At 43.8% G+C, this 23,223-nt stretch overlaps 1 protein-coding gene across 1 annotated transcript; it reads left to right on the top strand.

Annotated features, from left to right (window-relative positions):
* Positions 1-1,287: 1,287 nt before the first annotated feature.
* On the top strand, positions 1,288-9,091 carry LOC311243336 (slit homolog 3 protein-like). Its single transcript, XM_084332528.1, has 4 exons — positions 1,288-1,448; positions 3,713-3,870; positions 6,770-6,975; positions 7,562-9,091. Exons 2-4 carry the CDS (start codon positions 3,827-3,829, stop codon positions 7,813-7,815), a joined length of 504 nt encoding a protein of 167 aa, XP_084188654.1. The 5' UTR covers positions 1,288-1,448; positions 3,713-3,826; the 3' UTR covers positions 7,816-9,091.
* Positions 9,092-23,223: the final 14,132 nt, after the last annotated feature.

The raw sequence follows: 23,223 nt of genomic DNA, 5'->3' as shown, positions 1-23,223 counted from the left end.
CATGCACACACATCTCGATGTACTAGGAAGTCTCTCTCTCTCACACACACACGCACACACACACACACACACACACACACACACACACACACACACACTAAGGCTGAGCCCGAACCCTGTTTTTAGGGTTCGAACGTTCGCCAGGTTTATCGAACGAACGTTCGAACGTTCGTTTTTTTAAATTTTTTAATAAATTTTTTTTTTAATAATTTTTTTTTTTACATTTTTTTTAATAATAATTTTTTTTTTATTGTATTATTATAGATCCTACGGAGGGCGGCATTGCATAGTCTATTGGTGAAAAACATGTTGTTTACAGTGGTGGCTGTTCATGTAAACATGTAATTAAACAAAGCACTCAGAAGAAAATAAACAAGCTACTGAATCAAAGTATGATAAACAATAGCCCTTGCAGTCACGTAAGGGGCTAGATAAACAAATGCATTCGTTTTGTGGCATTAGCGTTATATAGTTAGTGTTACAACTTACACGTAACAGGTATTCACTCTTGGTCGACGGGGAGGGGAGCCGGGAGGAGAGGCGCACGCCTCGGCTCAACAGACCCGTCCACCGTCTACCTCGGACGGGTCTGTCCACCGTGCGCCTGCTGTTGTTTCCAACGCAACCACCTCCCGCCATGAAGCTCGCGCGACCGTGGCCGAAAAAGGATGGTATTCATTAATGATCCTAATCTGCAGGTTCACCTACGGAAACCTTGTTACCGATTACTTCCTCGGCGGGGAGCTAACTACGGCTCCCCGGTAAGTCTGTTGAGGCTTGCCGATTGGTGGTAACAGCAGAGGCGGGTGCAAGCGGTGTGACGTAATTGGCAGAATCGCCTGTCAATCAAAATAGAGCTCTGGTTGAGAAATAGTATCCCGCTGCAGCCCGGCAGACCATACTGGTTGAGCCGAGCGCCTCGCATTCACATCACATCAACCCCGTGCGCATCCTTTATTTTTTTTTCACCGAACGTTCGAACCTATTAATTAAAGTCCGAATGTCAGCGTAACGAACGAACGTTCGAACGTTCGGGCTCAGCCTTAACACACACACACACACACACACACACACACACACACAGAGACACACGTACATGTGCTTCTCAGGTTCAGACGTGGTTCAAAGTTGTGATCCTGACTTCATTGCAGGCTCCTCTTCAGAACAACACTTCTCCGAACCTGACTCACCTCTCTCTCTCTCTCTCTCTCTCTCTCTCTCTCTCTCTCTCTCTCTGTCTCTCTCTCTCTCTCTCTCTCTCTCTCTCTCTCTCTCTCTCCCAGGCGTCCCGTCCGAGGTGGTAGCGTCAGGTCTTCGTCCCCGGTCCCGACCGCTTCCCGCAGACGTTCAACGGCTGCATCCACAACGTGCAGGTGAACGGGGTGCCCCAGGACCTGGCCCACCGCGCCCCGGGAGGAGCAGGGGCCCCGCCGGGGGCCGAGGGCAAGGTACACGCATCCTTCACTCTCACTGAGGCGGGGGGGGGGGGGGGGGGGGGGGGGGGGGCCGAGGTCAAGGTACACGCATCCTTCACTCTCACTGATGCGGGGGGGGGGGCAAGGTAAACGCATCCTTCACCCTCACTGGAAGGGCCGGTCAGCGATCCAAACGTAGACAATAGCACCAGACAATGAAAATGAGAATGGAGACTTATTCTCTAGTTGATAGACGGAGCTCTTGTTTACAAGAGTAAATTCCACCTATATTTAGAAATTAAACTATTCAAGAATGTACAGTACTGTATGTTATTAATATACGTCACATTTACATTGTTCGGGAAATAAGAGTGCTTTAAAGCTGCACTGTGTATTCTTGGGAAATTAAATATTAGTGTTATGACCTCCCACAAGCCGGTTGCAATGTGGACTATTTGCAAATCTGATATGTCATAAATGTATAGATGTAGCAGTACTGTGGGGCGGCTACGTGGCGTAGTGGGCAAGGCACTCGCCACAAAATGCTGGAGACGCTGGGCTTGCCTGTTCGAGCCCAGCGCTCCACATTTGCTTTCAGTTTAGCTGGTCGTCCGTACTAATACACATGGCCGTATTAGGGGGTGGGAAACTGATGGGAGGGGATCGGGCGTTGTGGACAGCGACTCCTACAGGTCGGTTGGTGCGCCTGCGCAGTAGAATCAGGAAGTGTCGGGGGCAGCGTGAGCCTCCACGCGTTACTCCTCGCCACTGAGAGATCGAGCTGCGCAGGTGAAAAGATGCGACTGCTGTTACCTCAAGTACCGGAGGGGACTTGTGCTATGTATGACTTAGTCCACATTGCAGCCGGCTTGTGGGAGGCAAGAAACAGCGTCCGTGACAGGGGAGGGTTGAATTGGATGATACGAAATTGGGATGGGAGAAAAATATAGAAAATGGGAGAAAAAGTGGATAAAAAAAAAGATGTAGCAGTACTGTCTATCTGTATGTCATGTATGTCATATATGTTATGATGAATTGAAAATGGGGGCCCTGATGTAAACAAGACGAAAGTCTTTCTCTGGTCTGCATCCCCTTAACAATTGTATGTATTGAGCTGTACTGTACTGTACCCATTCTGCAATCTGTTAATAAAGTTTTCAATCAATCAATCAAAAACCCTGTCTGTCCCCTCCTGGCTCTCTGCTCCCAGTGTCTGACGTGTCCTTGTTGTGTGTCCCCTCCTGGCTCTCTGCTACCAGTGTTTAACGGGTCTTGTTGTGTGTCCCCTCCTGGCTCTCTGCTCCCAGTGTTTAACGGGTCTTGTTGTGTGTCCCCTCCTGGCTCTCCGCTCCCAGTGTTTAACGGGTCTTGTTGTGTGTCCCCTCCTGGCTCTCTGCTCCCAGTGTTTAACAGGTCTTGTTGTGTGTCCCCTCCTGGCTCTCTGCTCCCAGTGTTTAACGGGTCTTGTTGTGTGTCCCCTCCTGGCTCTCCGCTCCCAGTGTTTAACGGATCTTGTTGTGTGTCCCCTCCTGGCTCTCCGCTCCCAGTGTTTAACGGGTCTTGTTGTGTGTCCCCTCCTGGCTCTCCGCTCCCAGTGTTTAACGGGTCTTGTTGTGTGTCCCCTCCTGGCTCTCCGCTCCCAGTGTTTAACGGGTCTTGTTGTGTGTCCCCTCCTGGCTCTCCGCTCCCAGTGTTTAACGGATCTTGTTGTGTGTCCCCTCCTGGCTCTCCGCTCCCAGTGTTTAACGGGTCTTGTTGTGTGTCCCCTCCTGGCTCTCCGCTCCCAGTGTTTAACGGGTCTTGTTGTGTGTCCCCTCCTGGCTCTCTGCTCCCTGTGTTTAACGGGTCTTGTTGTGTGTCCCCTCCTGGCTCTCCGCTCCCAGTGTTTAACGGGTCTTGTTGTGTGTCCCCTCCTGGCTCTCTGCTCCCAGTGTTTAACGGGTCTTGTTGTGTGTCCCCTCCTGGCTCTCTGCTCCCAGTGTGTAACGGGTCTTGTTGTGTGTCCCCTCCTGGCTCTCTGCTCCCAGTGTTTAACGGGTCTTGTTGTGTGTCCCCTCCTGGCTCTCTGCTCCCAGTGTGTAACGGGTCTTGTTGTGTGTCCCCTCCTGGCTCTCCACTCCCAGTGTTTAACGGGTCTTGTTGTGTGTCCCCTCCTGGCTCTCTGCTCCCAGTGTGTAACGGGTCTTGTTGTGTGTCCCCTCCTGGCTCTCTGCTCCCAGTGTTTAACGGGTCTTGTTGTGTGTCCCCTCCTGGCTCTCTGCTCCCAGTGTTTAACGGGTCTTGTTGTGTGTCCCCAGGCGGAGGGCGTCCTCCCGGGCTGCCACTCCTGCAGTGTGTGTGCCCAGGGCGCGTGCCGGCAGGGAGGGGAGACGGGCGTGACGTGTGAGTGTCCACCGGGACGCACCGGGAGCATGTGTGACCAGAGGACGACGCCCAGCCCCTGTCAGACCAGCAGGTAAGGGGGGGGGGGGACTACCAGCACTCACACCCCCACAGAGTCCTGCTTCTAGCCATCGTTTCAATAATCCATTCATCCAACGGTTATTCTATCCAATGAATCAGTGCATCTAAACAATTCATTGTCATTCAAAAATGTTCATGATGAATTGAAAATGGGGGACCCTGATGTAAACAAGACGAAAGTCTTTCTCTGGTCTGCATCCCCTTAAAATTGTGTGTATTGAGCTGTACTGTATTGTACCCATTCTGCAATCTGTTCATTAAAATGTTTAATCAATCAATCAATCAAACAATTGAACGTTTTCATTCAAATTCACTTGCATTTTGTTTTCCCCATGAATGCACTCTGACATTGGAATTCTATTTCCATCAGCCTAGCCCTAGACTAGGGTCCTACTAATCACCCCAAAGTACCAGAAAATACCAGAAAATACCAGAAACTACCCCAAAATACCCCAAAGTATACCCCAAAATACCAGAAACTACCCCAAAATACCCCAAAATACCAGAAAATACCAGAAAATACCCCAAAATACCCCAAAGTATACCCTAAAATACCAGAAACTACCCCAAAATACCCCAAAATACCAGAAAATACCAGAAAATACCAGAAAATACCCCAAAATACCAGAAAATACCAGAAAATACCCCAAAATACCCAAAGTATACCCCAAAATACCAGAAACTACCCCAAAATACCCCAAAATACCAGAAAATACACCAAAATACACCAAAGTATACCCCAAAATACCAGAAACTACCCCAAAATACCAGAAACTACCCAAAAATACCCCAAAGTATACCCCAAAATACCAGAAACGACCCCAAAATACCCCAAAATACCAGAAAATACCAGAAAATACCAGAAACTACCCCAAAATACCCCAAAGTATACCCCAAAATACCAGAAACTACCCCAAAATACCCCAAAATACCAGAAAATACCAGAAACTACCCCAAAATACCCCAAAAGTATACCCAAAATACCAGAAACTACCCCAAAATACCAGAAAATACCCCAAAATACACCAAAGTATACCCCAAAATACCAGAAAATACCCCAAAGTACCCCAAAATACCCCAACATACCCTAAAATACCCCAAAGTCACAAATGTAACAGTATGTAACAATATCTGTATGTCATGTATGTCATAAATGTCATGATTAGATTAGATGATTAGATTCGATTTTTATATCTGTATCTGTATGTTGTGTATGTCATAAATGTCATTAATGAATTGAAAATGGGGGATCCTGATGTATTTTCTGGTATTTTGGGGTATTTTGGGGTAGTTTCTGGTATTTTGGGGTATACTTTGGGGTATTTTGGGGTAGTTTCTGGTATTTTGGGGTATTTTGGGGTAGTTTCTGGTATTTTGGGGTATACTTTGGGGTATTTTAGGGTATTTTAGGGTATTTTCTGGTATTTTTGGGTATTTTAGGGTAGTTTCTGGTATTTTGGGGTATACCTTGGGGTATTTGGGGGTAGTTTCTGGTATTTTCTGGTATTTTCTGGTATTTTGGGGGTATTTTGGGGTCGTTTATGGTATTTTGGGGTATACTTTGGGGTATTTTGAGGTAGTTTCTGGTATTTTGGGGTAGTTTCTGGTATTTTGGGGTATACTTTGGTGTATTTTGGGGTATTTTCTGGTATTTTGGGGTATTTTGGGGTAGTTTCTGGTATTTTGGGGTATACTTTGGGGTATTTTGGGGTAGTTTCTGGTATTTTCTGGTATTTTCTGGTATTTTGGGGTAGTTTCTGGTATTTTGGGGTATACTTTGGGGTCGTTTCTGGTCGTTTCTGGTATTTTCTGGTATTTTGGGGTATTTTGGGGTAGTTTCTGGTATTTTGTGGTATACTTTGGGGTATTTTGGGGTAGTGTCTGGTATTTTCTGGTATTTTCTGGTATGTTGGGGTAGTTTCTGGTATTTTGGGGTATACTTTGGGGTATTTTGGGGTAGTTTCTGGTATTTTGGGGTAGTTTCTGGTATTTTGGGGTATACTTTGGGGTATTTTGGGGTAGTTTCTGGTATTTTCTGGTATTTTGGGGTAGTTTCTGGTATTTTGGGGTATACTTTGGGGTCGTTTCTGGTATTTTCTGGTATTTTCTGGTATTTTGGGGTAGTTTCTGGTATTTTGGGGTATACTTTGGGGTATTTTGGGGTAGTTTCTGGTATTTTGGGGTAGTTTCTGGTATTTTGGGGTATACTTTGGGGTATTTTGGGGTATTTTCTGGTATTTTCTGGTATTTTGGGGTAGTTTCTGGTATTTTGGGGTATACTTTGGGGTATTTTGGGGTAGTTTCTGGTATTTTCTGGTATTTTCTGGTATTTTGGGGTATTTTGGGGTCGTTTCTGGTATTTTGGGGTATACTTTGGGGTATTTTGGGGTAGTTTCTGGTATTTTCTGGTATTTTCTGGTACTTTGGGGTGATTAGTAGGACCCCTAGACTATTTGATTCAGTCGATTAATCGCGTGTAAATGTATACCTTGTTTATCTTTTTGGAGATTTTAAAGGTTAATATCGGTATTTGTTATCGTTTGGAGTCAAAATGAGGAATAGGGACGACCATTTTGGAAATCGGTCCAGTATTGGGGGAGATCGATTCAGCCGAAGCACTTCAGTGGATGTACTTTGACATGTACTTTCGCGTGTACTTTGACATGTACTTTGATCTGTACTTTGACGTGTACTTTGATGTGTACTTTGATGTTTAAATGCGGGGTACGTTCTAAATTGTTAAGGTCTATTTTTTCCGTGGATAGTATTATACATTTCAGTTGGGAGGGGCAAAAGGGCAGGGGCTCAAGCCCCCCTTCGGCCCTATCTGTGCACGCCACTGGGTCTTTATCATCTCCTAACCCCTGGTCTCTCTTCCTCCCTCCCCCCAGGTGTGTCCACGGTCTGTGTGTCCCTAAGGGTCAGTCCTACAGCTGTCAGTGTGCCGAGGGCTACCAGGGCCAGTACTGTGACCGGCGCCAGGAGCCTGCCGCGTGCCGGGGCCACCGCTGCGGACACGGGGAGTGCCGGCTCTCAGAGGCGGGGGAGCCAGTGTGCCACTGTCAGCCAGGATTCTCCGGGACGGCCTGCGACACTGGTAGGAGAGAGGGAGAAAGAGAGAGAGAGAGGGAGAGGAGAGAGAGAGGGAGAGAGAGAGAGAGATAGGGAGAGGGAGAGAGAGAGAGAGAGAGAGAGAGAGGGAGAGGGAGAGGGAGAGAGAGAGAGAGAGAGAGAGGGAGAGAGAGAGAGAGAGAGAGAGAGAGAGAGAGAGAGAGAGAGAGAGAGGGGGGGAGAGAGAGAGAGAGAGAGAGAGAGAGAGAGGAGAGAGAGAGAGAGGAGAGAGAGAGAGAGAGAGAGAGAGAGAGAGAGAGAGAGAGAGAGCGATAGAGGGGGAGAGAGAGAGAACCATAGCCTTACCTTATCTTATTGTACATTTCCATAGCCTTACCTTACCTTATCTCACTGTGCATTACCATAGCCTTACCTTACCTTATCTCACTGTGCATTACCATAGCCTTACCTTACCTTATCTCACTGTGCATTACCATAGCCTTATCTTATCTTAATGTACATTACCATAGCCTTACCTTATGTCACTGTACATTTACATAGCCTTACCTTACCTTCTCTCACTGTGCATTACCATAGCATTCCCCTCTCTTACACGATCTTCTCTCACCCAGAGTTGACGTGTCAGGGGGAGATGGTGCGGGAGCAGCTGAGGAGACACCACCCCATGAAGACGTGTACGTCCACCAGTAAGATCCCGCGGGTGGAGTGTCCCCGGTCCTGCCAGGCGGCCGCGCCCTCCGGAGTCTGCTGCGGCGCCACCAAGAGCCGGAAGAGGAAAGTGGTGTTCCGCTGCACTGACGGCTCCACCTACTCCGAGGAGATGGAGACCGCGTTGGAGTGTGGCTGCACCAAGTGCCCGTTGTAACACCGCCAAGTAACGGCTGTTGTGTTGTTTTTAGTTTTTTTTATAAAGCCCACCGCCATTTAGTGTTTTATTTTTCATCAACGAGCGCCACCAATTTGTGAGCTTTACGCATTGATGAGCGCCACAGTTCTTTTTTCGTTTTACATATCAATGAGCGCCACCATTTTGTGAGTTTTACGCATCCATGAGCGCCACCATTTTGTGAGTTTTAAGCATCGATGAGTGCAACCATTTTGTGAGTTTTATTAGTCAACATGGGCGCCTCCATTTTGTGTTTTTTTAACACAGCAGTTTTGACCGCTGCCGTTTTGCTGCCAAGAGAAGCCACAAACAAGAACAAACAAAAGGACCTGTGTGTGCGTGTTTTTTGACAGAGAAGAGAAAATATATTGTAAGATATAAGTGAGAGAAAAAAAAACATAGAACTTATTTTTATTATGGGATTTTTTTAAAGATGAAAAAAAAGGACTGATGAGTTTTTGTTTGTTTCTTTTGAATAATATGTCAGTTATATAATGTGTCGCATATGAGGAGTTATTTTGTACCTTGTAAGAAGAAGAATTACACAGCAAAATAGATTAACATTCCTAAAAAAGTATATGAATTTATATGTATGTATAAATCTATATAGATATTTACCTTAACCCAATGGATTTTATATTGTCAAAGTGTATTTGCATGACATGTATGTGAGTGGCGATGAGGGAGAGGCTCTGGACACTCGGACGGTCTGCCTTTTTTAAATGGCCGCGCCACGTCATTTAAAAATGGCCGCCAATTAAGGGACTGGTGCAACGAGCTCCCCAGAAGAAGGAGATGATGGCAGTCGTTTTTTGTTTGTTTTGTTTTTTTGCCTTCGTTCACGGAGGTTCAAAAGGAACTGTTTAGTGCCTTGCTAACCAGCTTCATAACATAATGGACGTCGTCCTCACCTGCGTGAGAAAGGATAATGGACTCTTATCCACAGAGATATGAATGAACAGATGCTTCTCATGTTGTGTTACAGGAAGCCACGTTCACATTGCTGTTGGTTTTTGTTTGGTTTGCTGTTACACACCTGACTTGGGTCCAAATGATCTTTCTTTTTGTAGTTATCATTCTTCCAGCATGGCTGCCTGTAACATAGCAACCATTGTTTTGTGCACGGCAATCGAAGAGACAATGGCTGATGTGTGCAAAACAATGGTTGCTATGTGTTGATACAGTATATGAGAAATATACCAACAAAACATACATATTTGGTGTCGTATTAATGGATAAACAAGTCACAGTAGAACAGCAGTATTGTGCTTTTCCAGTGTTTTACCTACTCTCCCACTGCACAGATATTAGGCATTTTCTTCTGAAGGAAGACAAACATTGAGGGCAAGGCCTCTATTGATCCGATTGAGTATGCCCACAGAACGCCCATTCGCATCATCATTCTTGAGTGACACAATCAGCAGTTGGGTAAGGTGACTATGTAACAACTCGGGGCAAGTTGTGTAGCTTACCGTCAAGGTACAACTTCTCTGACTCAGACACCCGACACAGGAGAGCGTTCAGGCACTACTTCCTGGATGGAATCTAGTATGTATACAGTATATATATACACGATTAATCCACACCACATGAACACAGACCCAAAACGTCAACATCACGATGCGACCTGCCGAACGACCACAACACGGCACCGCGTTTATCATAGATATATATAAATAGATGGTGCAGGGCGGAGTCTCCAGCGTAGTTTACCGGTGGCCATCTTGTCACAGGCAGCACGCCACTCATAACATGAATGTCTATGGTGCATGTACTATTGAAATAACCATAGCTTGCTCAATCTTCAACCGATGTACAAACGGTTTGGTTTATTACAAACGTTATTAACGTGGCTATATGGTTCAGGATGCTTGGACATGTTGAAATTATTTTCATATGAAAGTCCATTATACGTATGATAACTACATATCTGACATTTATAACAAACCAAACCGTTTGAAGATCGGTTGAAAAATGAGCAAGCTATGGTTATTTGAATAGTACACCCTAGACATTCATGTTATGAGTGGGCGTGCTGCCTGTGGCAAGATGGCCACCATGTGGCAACGTCGGCCTCCATTGGCCAGCAGCGCGGGTGAGTCATCTAGCCTCTATATATGTCTATGGCGCTTATAGCCACGTGTCTACGGGCAGCCATTTTGTGCGGCAAATGGAAATGACCAGGAAGCCATCTTGTCTGGTCATTCACGTTCTGTGGGCACAAAGCAAAGCGAACAGAAAAGTCATTCATAGCAAGTGAAGTCATTTCAGTTGGACCCAGGTCACACACACACACACCACAGCCACGTCAGTACAAAACGTGCTCTCTTTGGAGTGAATGTGTAGGTAATTCACGCCACTGACGCTTATCAAACCACGCATGTATACGGTCTCATGTCGAATGTGAATTGTTACACAAACACACCTGTTCCTCTGTGTAAAGCCATGCAGTATTACATGTGTTCATGGGCGCATTTACAGTGAGAAACCTTTCCACAGGCTATAGACGTGGAAGAGGCCGACTCTCGCGTTTCATCTATTGACGGTATGATAGCTGTAATTATTGGTTGACCTTTAGAGTGTATTCAGAGTTCATGTACCATTAAGGAAGGTGCAAGAGCCATGCTTATGATTTCCACTTTTAACCTTTACTTATATGAATGGGGTTTAATCTGTCATTTCCAGTGGTGGAATTCTTTATTCAAGTACTGTACTTAAGTACAATTTTGAGCTACTTCTACTTCATGTGAGCATTTTCATTTTAGGGAACTTTATACTTTTACTCCACTACATTTATCTGAACCCATCAGTTACTAGTTACTTTGAAGAAAAGGATTTTGCATAAAAAACATGGTTAAAATGTATGAAGATTATATTCTTTAAAATGACCTTTAGAGGTCAACGGATCGAGGAGGCACTCCCAAGCACTAGAATACACAAACGTCATGTAGAATGCATACTTCTACTTTAGATACTTAAGTAAATTCAATAACAAATACTTCTCTACGTTTACTAAAGTAGAATTTGAATGGAGGACTTTTACTTTTACCAGAGTACTTATTTATCTGGGTATTTCTACTTTTACTTAAGTAAAGGAACTGTTTACTTCTTCCACCACTGGTCATTTCATCCATATGTGCTCCGCTAAAGAGTCCAAGATCTACGATGAATTGGTTGGCGACACGGATATGAATTTGTTGACCAGCAATCTCTCGATTCGAAAAGAAAAGGGACTGGGAGCAAACTCCTACGTGAACAGAATCAGCCTCCTTGTTATTGACTTGAGTCACACCAGACTATTATCAGTTGAAAGAGTTGAGACCATAGAATCCCTTACAAAAAAAGCATCATGGTATTTCTAAAAGAAAGTATAAGCGTATCGCATCGTTTTTGGTCACTATTTTATTTTGGTCACTACCATATTGGATTTTACCATATTATTTAATTGCAAAAAGTGTCACCATGGCGATGCATGACTTTTACCATCGCAGTATACCATGGTAAATTATTTATACAGTGGCTGGTACCATGGGACAACTGAAATTGCCATCCAACTACCATGATTCCTCGTTGTAAGGGATGATATGACAAGGATGGGATGAACTTCAGCACCGGGAGGCTTTTGACAGCTAAAATAAAACAAGCTAGCTCGCTTGAAGCTCGCTGCTAGTTTGCTAGCTACCCTTTAACATCTAGGTTAGTTGACGTTTTCATCGTCGCTATAGTGCGATTAGTCTCCCAGTGGTGAGGGGCAGCCATTTTGGAAGGGGTTTTGTGACGACACTGTCCCATCCTGGTGCCATGGTTCTAAGTTAGGGCCATGGTGTACCACAGCGCAACCCAAGCGTTGCTGCATTATCGCGGTTAACCGTCCGTAGAGACCAAACACTATAAAGAACTACTACTGTATTGTTTATGTTATAAATACATGTTTTGCTTTGTTTACTACAGGATGCCAGGCATTACACACATTTACAGTTGACTAACAGCTATGAAATGTTTCTTTCATTGGGTTTCGGTGGTTCGAGAGGCTCGTCAGTGTTATATTTTCAGACTCTCTGATGAATTCCTGTCTTTCAACCCTTCCTTCCTCTTTTCCCCTCGCATCCCCCCCCCCTCGACTTTAATTATTCTTCTCACCCATCCTTCTCTCCTTTCCTTAACACTTTCTCTTTCCTTCCTTTTCTCCGTCTCACCCTCGCTTATTCCTCACCTACACCCCTCCCCCCTTCCTTCCATCCATCCATTTTTGCTTCTATTCCTCTCATCGCTTCAGTCTCTTCCTCCCCCACCCCTCCTCTTCAGGGCAGAATGGACCTATCTCAAACACCTCCGTATTTTCCTGATCCTCCAATCACAACTGTTCAAGCAACAGTTATGATTGGAGGACTAAGAGAAGAGGGCAGGGTTTGAGATAGGTCCATTCTTCAGACACTACAGCTATTGTATGTAAAATGCCTTATTCATAAGCCTATGCTAATAATAATAGTAATAATAATGATAATAATAATAGAAATGAATACTAAGTCAGCCATGAACATAATACAGAAGATTGTTCACATTCTCCAGGTCATAGAATTCGTCTTTAGTGAAATAAATAAATCAAACATGAATAAAATGAGTGATGACAGATACATGTTGAATGTTGAAATTAAACTACCAATGAAAACCACTTCTTCTCTGGTGTGTGAGTTCTTATAGAGAGGATATAATTGACCTAGCACAAACCCCGCCCTCTTTTATTGATCCTCCAATCACAACTGTTGCTTCCCTCAGGCAACTTGACAATTTATTTGTACTTTCTTACTTTGTTTTGTGCCTTTGCTCCATTCATGTGATGAGGATGAAGCTGCAGCCATATAAATCAATTGTATAGTAGTGTATACCCTAATATCCGTATTAATTCAATAGAAATATTAAGGTAAATTAAGTAAGAAATTAAGTAGATTTGTGCATGGAATAAGTAAAATTAAGGGACAAAGCCTGCAGAATTGTACCCTTAAAAAAACAATTACAACCCCTTAATTCCTTGAGTTACCCTGACAGTACCGATGAAGGTGTTTAACCCCTCGCAGAAATTAAAGTGTGTTCAAGGAGTCTGCAATGTTTTAAGTACCCCTTGATTGTTATAAAGGGGTGTGTGCGTAGTACTCGAGTCCTGGACTGATTTTCAGGACTCGTGACTCGACTTGGACTTGAGCACTGATGACTCGGACTCGAGCATTGACTGCATTCCCGACTCGGAAGGTGCAGCAGACAAGGACTTGTTAATTGATAAATACAGTTATTTATTTTAAAGAACAATTTAATAGGCCCTAATCATATGGCATAAGTATTGATGGCTATAGTGCATTTGTTTGGCTATTGTGTCACAAAGTAAATAGACTCCCATTGAAACAGTGACCGCTGTGTCATTTATGTTTAATGTAGACCTTTTTTTATTTGTACGTCAGCTCTTTGACTGGCAGAGTGGAGTGGACTCAACCTTGATGACTCGGACTCGGACTAGGGTAATGGGGACTCGACTCGGACTTGACTCTGGCTCTTCTTTGGTGACTTGGACTCGGACTCAAACACTGGGGACTCGAGACTCGACTCGGACTCTGAGATTTAGTGACTCGAGTACAACACTGGATGAATGTTCCCTAGTGAATCGTCTGCCACTGCAACAATCTGGTACAGACGTCTGATGAGATACAGACGTTCTGTTTCCAAAAAAAAAAGAAAAACACTGATCACAAAAACATGATCTTAGCTAAGATTACAGACAGCACGTTCAGTTTGGGGAGAATATGATCCACATTGGCGTAAGATAAGAGGACGTCTGCAGCAGTGCGCTGCGTCCGGGCCCTCGACCGCACTGAGCTTTTCTGCAGCTCTTCTTGAAGGAGTCGGGTCAGAATGAGATGGCTATACTTCATCCTCAGCTCAGACTGCTCTGTTTTATCTCTAAAACACTCGATGTTTCAATGTGACGTGTTTCTGTTAAGGCTTTAAATAAAAAAGATCACCGCCCATGTCACAAACACGAGAGAAAATGAAGAAAGGAAGGGTGCGTTTGCAATGTTATGCGAGATACATTTCATCTGTTAGATGGCCTCATATCCACCCAGGAAGAGATCATATGAGAAATGTGAATATGACCACTGGGATGTGTGTCCACGCCAGGTTACTGAGGCATGTTAAACATAGTATTCAATATTCATGTTATATTCAGGTGTGCACTGTGTATTAAGAATATGAAGATGCATAATGCCTCCTCATCCTATCCAAGACGTTAAAGGTGCTATAGATTAAACTGAGCCACTAGATGTCGCACTAGAGCACCAGAGATAGATAGATAGATAGATACTTTATTAATCCCCTTGGGGAAATTCAGGGTATCTCGCAGCTCACATAGTATACAGACATTGACCGTTCCCATACAGTTGTTACACGTACGTTATGTCTGCATCATGAATAAAAAATAAGTACATGATCAAATTCAATTAAATCCAATTAAATCATACCAATCAATATTAAAATAGGAGCGTGATTAGATAAAAGCAGGTGTATAAAAACAGTGTATAAAAACAAGTGTAAAAACAGATGTAAAAACAGGTGTAAAAAACAGGTGTAAAAACAGGTGTGTGGGTCAGAGGTCAGGTCCCCCGCACTATAATACGCTGTTGTACAGTCTGATGGCTGTGGGGACAAAGGACCTCCTGTGCCGCTCAGTCCGTGAGTGCAGGGAGATGAGCCGTCCGCTGCGACCAGCATGTCAGCGTGTCTCGACTAGCAGCTCGTTTATCCAATCAGGCCAAAAGGCCTGACTGCACAAAGTCATGGGGATGACGGGCTGTCAGATTTACTTACATTTTGTTACAGGGTAATTTTAAGAAGTTTAAGAAAATCTAATCACAGATAGAAAATCCCAATATATATCATAATCATAATAATTTCTCCTTTGTACACAATTAAATACACAAGTCACAAAAAAGTAGCAGCCCTCTACATAAACCAAATAGAATTAAAAACAAAATCAGAAACACAGTGCCGTATATAGGAGATAGAAATACTGCCGCCTCACAGCTAGAAGGTCCTGGGTTCGATTCCCACTTGGGGACCAGGTTGCTGCGTTGCCAGGTATCTCCCGGGTCTTTATGTGTGGAGCTTGCATGTCCCCCCCCCTCCCCCTGTGCTCGCAAGGGTTTCCCTTCCCAGCAGATCCTTGCTTGTTATTGGTCATTCAAGATATGACTAGATACACTGATTTGAATTATGAATAAATATATTTCAGCACAGTGTTAGTATAGTAGGACATCATGTTCCCTATATTGGCAAATGAGAAGATCAGAAGACACTGTGATTTTCTATTTTCATCTCCATATACAACATTGCTGTCAAGTCAAATCATCTCCATATACAACCACACTGTCAAATCAAATCTTGAAGTGTAAAAGTAGCCCTGCTACAGCCAGAGGTCTATATACTGTACAGTATAGCCTATAGCAGGAGGTCTATAGACTGTACAGTATAGCCTATATCAGGAGGTCTATAAACTGCACAGTATAGCCTATAGCAGGAGGTCTATAGACTGTACAGTATAGCATATAGCAGGAGGTCTATAGACTGTACAGTATAGCCTATAGCAGGAGGTCTATAGACTGTACAGTATAGCCTATAGCAGGAGGTCTATAGATTATTGTGCTAATGGGAGAATATTATCCTGCTTTTAGACCGCTAAACTAACAGCCTGTAGTGTTTCATTCAACGTGTCATTTTTCAGGGGACTTCATTGGGTTTTGGCTTCATATGATGCTTCCAGAGAATAATTTGGGGACCCGTTTTAATCTCAACCAAGACGTGAGCTGAGCATGACATAAGAGCAAAATGGCCACTGTGTGAATATGGTAATTTAGGCTTCAACTTGAGCTGCACTGCCTTGTTATCTGTATAACTCATACTCTTATCATATATCATAATACTCTTATCATATCTTTGAAATGTACAGTATGCTAAATATTATAGTGCGACCTTGGCATTGGGAATGTGTAATTAAAAAAGATTAAAAGGGGAGGGGAAAAATATAAATCATGTCCTTGGTCCTCCTTTGTCCTTCAGGGATAATTATCATTTGTAAACTACTTTAATTGTGAGGAAACCTATTCTCTGACTATTCATTTACCCTTGGTGCACCTCATATTTGGCTACTTGCCATGCTGGTGAACCAAGAACTCTGGGCTCAATCCTGTGTTGTTGCACCAAATACCTAACATTAAAATTGTAGTGGAAATGGAAAGACATGGCCCAAGGTCACTATCCCCATGGGGCAGGAGAACCACTCAGATCCAGTTGAAGTAGAGTGGGCACGGTTAGACGCTGTAGGCCAAACTTAGCGCAGCATACTATAGAGCAGATAGATCGCACCTGTGGTTCTCAGATCTAGTTTGAGGTAGAACAGCCGCTGCACCGTAAGCCAAATCGAGGACAGCGCAGGGTAGATCACACATCATGACTATGTTCCCATCAGCTCTACTCTAATCTAGCACGTAAACTGAACTAACCATACTAAGCTAAGGGTCTGTCCCAGACCAGGTAAGTTCAGGGTAGGCCGAAGGAGAGAGAGAAAAGATGGGTATTGAGCAAGGATTTTAAAACTTTAGACAGAGCAGGCCTCCCTGACAACAGTGGGTAATTTATTCCACAGGTAGGGGGCGCTGAACCTAAGCAAAACAGAATTGCTTCACCTGCCGGCCAAATCCTCCCCGCTGACCGACCTTTCCATCACAGTGGAGAATGTAGCCATGGCCTCATCCACGACCGCCAAGAACCTTGGTGTAGTCCTGGCCGAAGTCCTCCGCTCACATCGCCGCAACAACCAGAACCTGCAGATTCCTCCTGAGCAACGTCAGAAGGATCCGCCCTTCCTGACAAAAGAAGCCACTGAATTCCTCGTGCAATCAACAGTCATGTCTCGCCTTGACTACTACAATGCACTGCTTGCTTTGCCACTTCAACTCATTCAGAAAGCAGCCACCCGACTGATCGCCAACGTACCAAAGTCAGCCCATGTTACCCCACTTCTCAGAGGCTCCCCATCGCAACAAATCCGCTTCAAGGTCCTCGACCTGGCATATCGCGCAGCAAAGGGAACAGCTCCCGCCTACCTCTGGTCGATGGTTTCTAACTACACACCCTCAAGACCCCTCCACTCTACATCTTCTGGCCGCCTCAGACCCACTCCTGTCTGAGCTCTGGGAGGGTCACAATGGTGGAACGAACTTCCCACCACAGTTAGGACAGCCGAAACCCGAACAATCTTTCGCCGTCGACTAAAAACACACTTCTTCAATCAATATCTGAAATGAAAAAAAGATTATAATAATTACCTTCTTACTGTCTTCTACTATCATGCACTCTTCCTACTATACTGATATGTATTTACTACTATGCACTCAACACTGCAGCACTCAAGCTTCAACATTTTGATGAACATTGTTACTCAGCTGAAAAATTGGGGAATTTATTTTCCCAATTACAGTAGCCCTAGCCTGTATTCAGAACACTCACCACTGTAGTGGATGAACATTTCCAGACTATTATTATCTGTAATTATGTTTTATTACTAGTAATTAAGTGAAAAACTGAAAAACAACAACAGTTTTAACTCACAAAAACTACTACATGGAAACTATTAACATCTACATCTGAACTCCAAACACACACAAGAAACTGCTTTAATCAAGAAAATATACTGTACTGTTGTACCTTCAGAAGAAAGAAAAACATAGATAAGACTATCGCTTCAAATATATGTCCTTGATTTTAAATTGACCATAGCCTACATAAGCAGGAACCAGGCCACCATCCACTTGCTGTTTTTGCTGAATAGCTCCCTTAGTCTCGTTGCCAGACCACTATCAGGTCCAGCAGATTTGTAATCACTGCCAAGGCCAAGTCAAGGTCTTCAGCTAAAGATTTGAGGATTTAACAGTGATGCAAGGTTGAGAAACTCTGTTGAATACCCCAAGCATTGACATGTCTATGTCAAGGGTCAACTGCATGATAAATGACAGCAATTCTGTCGGCAGGATGGGTATGTCCTGTCTTCCATCTTCATCATCATCTTGGGTTTCATTATCATCATCAGCGAGGAGTTCATAGCTTTGAAATATCCTTTCTCTCTGACCCTGCTGAAGAGACTGACCCTTCCAGACTTAATATTCTGTAATGCAAACTGTCAGAATACAAGACTGAGATAGAAGGAAATTAATTAGACCTGAGATCTTCACCAATTCCATCCCTTAGAGATGCTGCTGAATATTCCTACTGTGGCCGGCTGGTCAATCATGGCAGTGAACTGGTCATTTCCATCTGGTGTCGGGTCAAGGCCTACACTCAACTGCAAATATGCATAGTCCTTCAGTCTTTCTTTATACACGCACTGCATCAAAAGTGGATGTACTGTAATGACTTTGAAGATTAAAAAAAAAAAAATCTTGCAGTCGTGTTGTCCTTGTAACATCAGACACAAAGAACCATTATTCTCCTTTTTCTCCCTCTTCCAAGGCAATTCAATAACAATTAGTCTAAAATAGACTATTTATAAGAAAAGACTTGATTTATAAGAATAAATGAATGAATACATAAAAAGTGGTGTAGATTAAAACTAGATTGACGTGTTTTAAAGAGCTTAACTAAAAGCATCCATGAACAGTGTGGTTTCAAAAGCTTTGAGGGCAAGGTATATAGTGACTAAAGGTTGCTTCACCAAGTTTAGCTCTGGCACTGCACACTACTAGCAGCCCACTCACACTTGACTGGCAGGAGTGTACTGCATACTTAAACATGTTTGTAATCCCACTCCATTTAAGCAGCATTGCCTTATATTAAATTATGTGGCTGGCCATTTGTTAATATATAGCATCTTTTAAAGATACAGCAGGTGATATAGCACCAAAAGAGGTTCCACTATGAGTATGAGCCAAATATTAACTTTTAGTACTATTTAGCACCATTTTTGTTGTTTAGCCCAGAATTCTGTCCCCGGACCCCACTTTGATCTCCCAGAGGACTGAAGGAAAGAGACCACCCGGATTACAGCTCCCCATACTGTATTCGAATTAAATGCAACAAATCAAACTTTTAGTACCAGTAACTGCAATAGATTAGTTACTAGCATCCAGATGTAATCCCATTACATGTAATCCCTTGCCCCCCAGCAATGCTAATACTAATGACACAGATAATGGAATGGATTGGATACAGAATGGTGAGAATCGCAGTCTACCTTGTGAGTCTATACATGGTTGTATGAAGCCCTTGCCATACAGAAGCTGTTACGTTCTGGTTGCTGACTGTTGTCTGGAACCACCCACCATTCTGTCATCTGTCACTTGGCTACTGTCACCTGTCTCCCCTGTCACTTAGTGCTGTCACTTAGGGTATGGTTCCTGATTGGCTGTCACGGGGGTGTGTGTGGAATGTTAGAATGTGGTGTCTATTTAACCTTCCTATCTTCTGCTTGATATCCGTCAGGTCTTCATTATAGCGTTCGGAGATAACGCGGGCGGTTCCGGTTCTGGACCACCACTGAGCTCCATTATCTTATCCCCTCTTCTTCCTGCCACTCGGCATTGTATCCTAGTATTACTCTTTGTGTTCTTTACTATTAAAACGAACCTGCTTAAGAGTACACCCTCTCCGTCTCTGTGATTGCATACCACAATTGGAACTCACCTACCTCCATCCTGACAAGAAGCCAAACCACAGGGGCTTATCCAAGCCAGTAATGTCACATGACACACAACAAGTTGTAGCCGCCTGACTTATCAGTGTATTTCAGGATGTTGCTACCGCATGCAGTCAGAGATAAGCAGCGCGACATGTTTCTCAGACCTAAGTGAGCCTCATAAATGTGTCCATAGTGTTGGGTAGTTTGTGAGGGCTTTATAGCCATGTATTATAGGCCTGTAGGGTTAGCCTACACTGTAAAGAATGAATGTTTTTTCACCGGAAATTCACTGTATTATTTTACAGATTACTTTTGTTTTTCTACTTTAAGTGTAAATGCCAGACAAATACAGTAAATTACCTTTTATCAAAATATTAACCATTAAATAAAGGTTGTAATCTGTAAATGTATTTGATTTTACTGTAATTTGACAGTAAGTATTTGGAAACCATTGATGCCAGACATTCTTGTTAACACAACAGGCGTATACTATTAACCCTGTTAGCTGTACACATGCCTACAGCAGTCTTTACTAAATGACCGGTCAGGATTTCAAGGTGCTGGAAGTGGTATTTGTTTGAATAATAGCTCTACATTCTGACAGCCATCACTTACTGTATAGTGTTTGGTCAGTAAGTAGCATGTGTCTCCCACAGAGACTACATGTCCTGGTATCTTGTTCCCACTTCACGTTGAAGAAATGGTCAGACAAAAATACTAAATATATAACGTAGGCAAATATGTGCTTGAAACAAGTAAAATATTCTGCTAGTGCAGTAAGCACATTTGGCTTGGCAAGATTCCTTTCCATGCTAAGATCTGAGGTGCATTTATTTTTCTGAAATCTTTTTTAGTCACCCCCCCCCCCCCCCCCCCCCCATTGAAAAGTTGCTCTATTGTGCCTTAATACAGCATCTAAAAAGGAAGATGAATTCTTCCTCAGATACTGCATTACGTCAGAACTGCAACACTGTTCATAAAACCAGTGACACATAAGATGTCAGCATTGCATTTTAGTCAAGTGAAGAAGAAGTCCTTATTTGTCATGCAGATGAACACACACACGCCCGCGCGTTGGGTCGCCCATCCCCGTCGTCCTTCCCCCCCAAGGGCAGCCGTGAGCAGACAAGGGCTGCAGCGTGGGCCGAGCGCAGGACCAATCCAAGGGTTCCTGTCCACCTTCGTCAGGAACGTGACAGTGTTAGCGATCTGTTCTGCATGTTTTTCCATTGGGTTTATCTCTTTATCGGGAGGAGAAACCCTTGCGAGCACGGGGAGAACATGCAAACTCCACACAGAAAGGCCTGGGAGATACCCCACCTGGCAACGCGGCAACCCGGTCCCCAAGTGGGAATCGAACCCATGACCTTCTTGCCGTGAGGCGACAGTGTTAACCACTACATCACTGTGCCGGTTGTGGTGACTTTCTTCAGATCATGTGGTGTTTAAGACACGTTTCCAGACACACTGGAAGCCAATGGCAGTGGAGAATCTGCAGAAATGTTCATTAAGAGATTATGAAAAATGAAGGGCACCTTTTGTATGAAGAATGACGTGAAACCCACATGTCAAAAAGACCTTGAGTAGAACTGTAATAAACACTAATAATTTTTTATTTTTTTTAAAGACCTTGTCCTTTACCAGACTATTACCTACTGTATGTATCTGGAATATGAATGTGCATGGAACAGTGTTGTAGTCGAGTCACTAAATCTCGAATCCGAGTCGAGTCTCGAGTCCCCAGTGTTCGAGTCCGAGTCCAAGTCACCAAAGAGCCAGAGTGGAGTCTGAGTCGAGTCCCCATTACCCTAGTCCAAGTCCAAGTCATCAAGGTTGACTCCACTCTGGCAGTCAAAGAGCTGACATGCAAATAAATAAAAGGTCTACATTAAATGGATAGGGGACACTGTACATTGGAATACTGACAAAGCCATACTTGGTAATTTACTGTACAACTGGTTAGGACATTTGTAGGGGCCAGTTTCGAATTGCAGTCTCCCGTAGGTTTTCTTTGAGAGTGTTTTTGAAAGTGGGTAGTGATTCACATTCCTTTACAGCTGTGGGTAGGGCGTTCCACATTGATGTGGCATAATTGCCAAACGCGTTTAGTCCCTTGTTTGAGCCGAATCTGGGTTTAACATGATTTGTGGAGCTCCCTCTGGTGTTGTGATCGTGGTATTCACTGACCTTTGGGAAGTATTTTGACATGTACATGGGTACCTTGGTCGTGTAGTGTATCTTGTAGACCAGGCCCATTGCAAGTTGCTGTACTCTGTCGTCTACTCTAAGCCATCCTAGGTTGTCAAAGTTGGCATGGGTGAGGTGGGTAACCCACCGTGGGTCCTAGGATAAGTCATCAGTGCTCAAGTCCAAGTAGAGTCACGAGTCCTGAAAATCAGTCCAGGACTCAGACTCGAGTACTACAACACTGGCTTGTAAACAGTGCCAGTGTAAAGTGGTTTAAGCATCAATGTGGCTGAGAAATGGTTCCGCTTGTCTCAAGGAGCCCTCTATTACCATGCTAGTTACCCTTAACTATAGGGACATCTAGTGGTCATAGTCTGTTATTACTCCCTGGATTGATGGAAACAAACAATGCATGACTGTGTTCATATGCAGCCCACAAATAATCTTGATTGATTGATTGATTGATTGATTGATTGAAAACTTTATTAACAGATTGCAGAATGGGTACAGTACAGTACAGCTCAATACATACAATTGTTAAGGGGATGCAGACCAGAGAAAGACTTTCGTCTTGTTTACATCAGGGTCCCCCATTTTCAATTCATCGTAACATATATGACATACAGATAGACAGTACTGCTACATCTATACATTTATGACATACCAGATTTGCAAATACAGTACTGTTTGTGATACAAAAAGAGTCCAGAAAAAAAAAGTATATACATTTGACGTAGAAACTGTACATTGGATTGGGTAGGTGGGGGACACTGTACATTGGAGGTGGTTGGGTTGGTGGGGGGGGGGGGTTGGGTAGGAGTGGGGGGGGGGGGGGGGAGGTTGGGTAGGAGGGGTGGGTGGGGGACACTGTACAAACAAAACTGTACATTGGAATATTGACAAGACCATACTTGGTAATTTACTGTACATTGGAGGGGGTTGTGTTCGGACATTTACAGGGGCCAGTTTCAAATTGAAGTGTCCCATAGGTGTTTTTTGAGAGTGTTTTTGAAAGTGGGTAGTGATTCACATTCCTTTACAGCTTTGGGTAGGGCGTTCCACATTGATGTGGCATAATTGCGAAACGTGTTTAGTCCCTTGTTTGAGCCGAATCTGGGTTTAACATGATTTGTGGAGCTCCCTCTGGTGTTGTGATCGTGGTATTCACGGACCTTTGGGAAGTATTTTGACATGTACATGGGTACCTTGGTCGTGTAGTGTATCTTGTAGACCAGGCCCATTGCAAGTTGCTGTACTCTGTCGTCTACTCTAAGCCATCCTAGGTTGTCAAAGTGGGCAGGGGTGAGGTGGGTTCTAGGAGTAAGGTCAAGCAGTAGTCTGACCAGTTTGTTTTGAGATGTTTGTAATTTTGTTTTTAGCGCCTTTGAGGTGCAAGCATAGTCGTAGTACCCTTGAATGAGTGCTCCTGCCAGAGTCTTCAGGGTATTCTTGTTTACCAGTGAGGAGATCCGGTACAAGAATCG

Source organism: Notolepis coatsorum, assembly GCF_963971535.1.
Source record: "Notolepis coatsorum genome assembly, chromosome: 16".
Lineage (NCBI taxonomy): Eukaryota > Metazoa > Chordata > Actinopteri > Aulopiformes > Paralepididae > Notolepis > Notolepis coatsorum.
The sequence above is the reverse complement of the archived record's forward strand: the minus strand, read 5'-3'. Positions and strand labels throughout refer to the sequence as shown.

What these genes read in the sequence shown, in the direction of transcription:
- LOC311243336 (XM_084332528.1), top strand. Translation starts at nt 3,827, where the DNA reads ATGTGTGACCAGAGGACGACGCCCAGCCCCTGTCAGACCAGCAG. An exon ending in AGCCCCTGTCAGACCAGCAG is followed by an intron (nt 3,871 to 6,769) that starts GTAAGGGGGGGG and finishes CCCTCCCCCCAG; the next exon opens with GTGTGTCCACGGTCTGTGTG. An exon ending in CGGGACGGCCTGCGACACTG is followed by an intron (nt 6,976 to 7,561) that starts GTAGGAGAGAGG and finishes TCTCTCACCCAG; the next exon opens with AGTTGACGTGTCAGGGGGAG.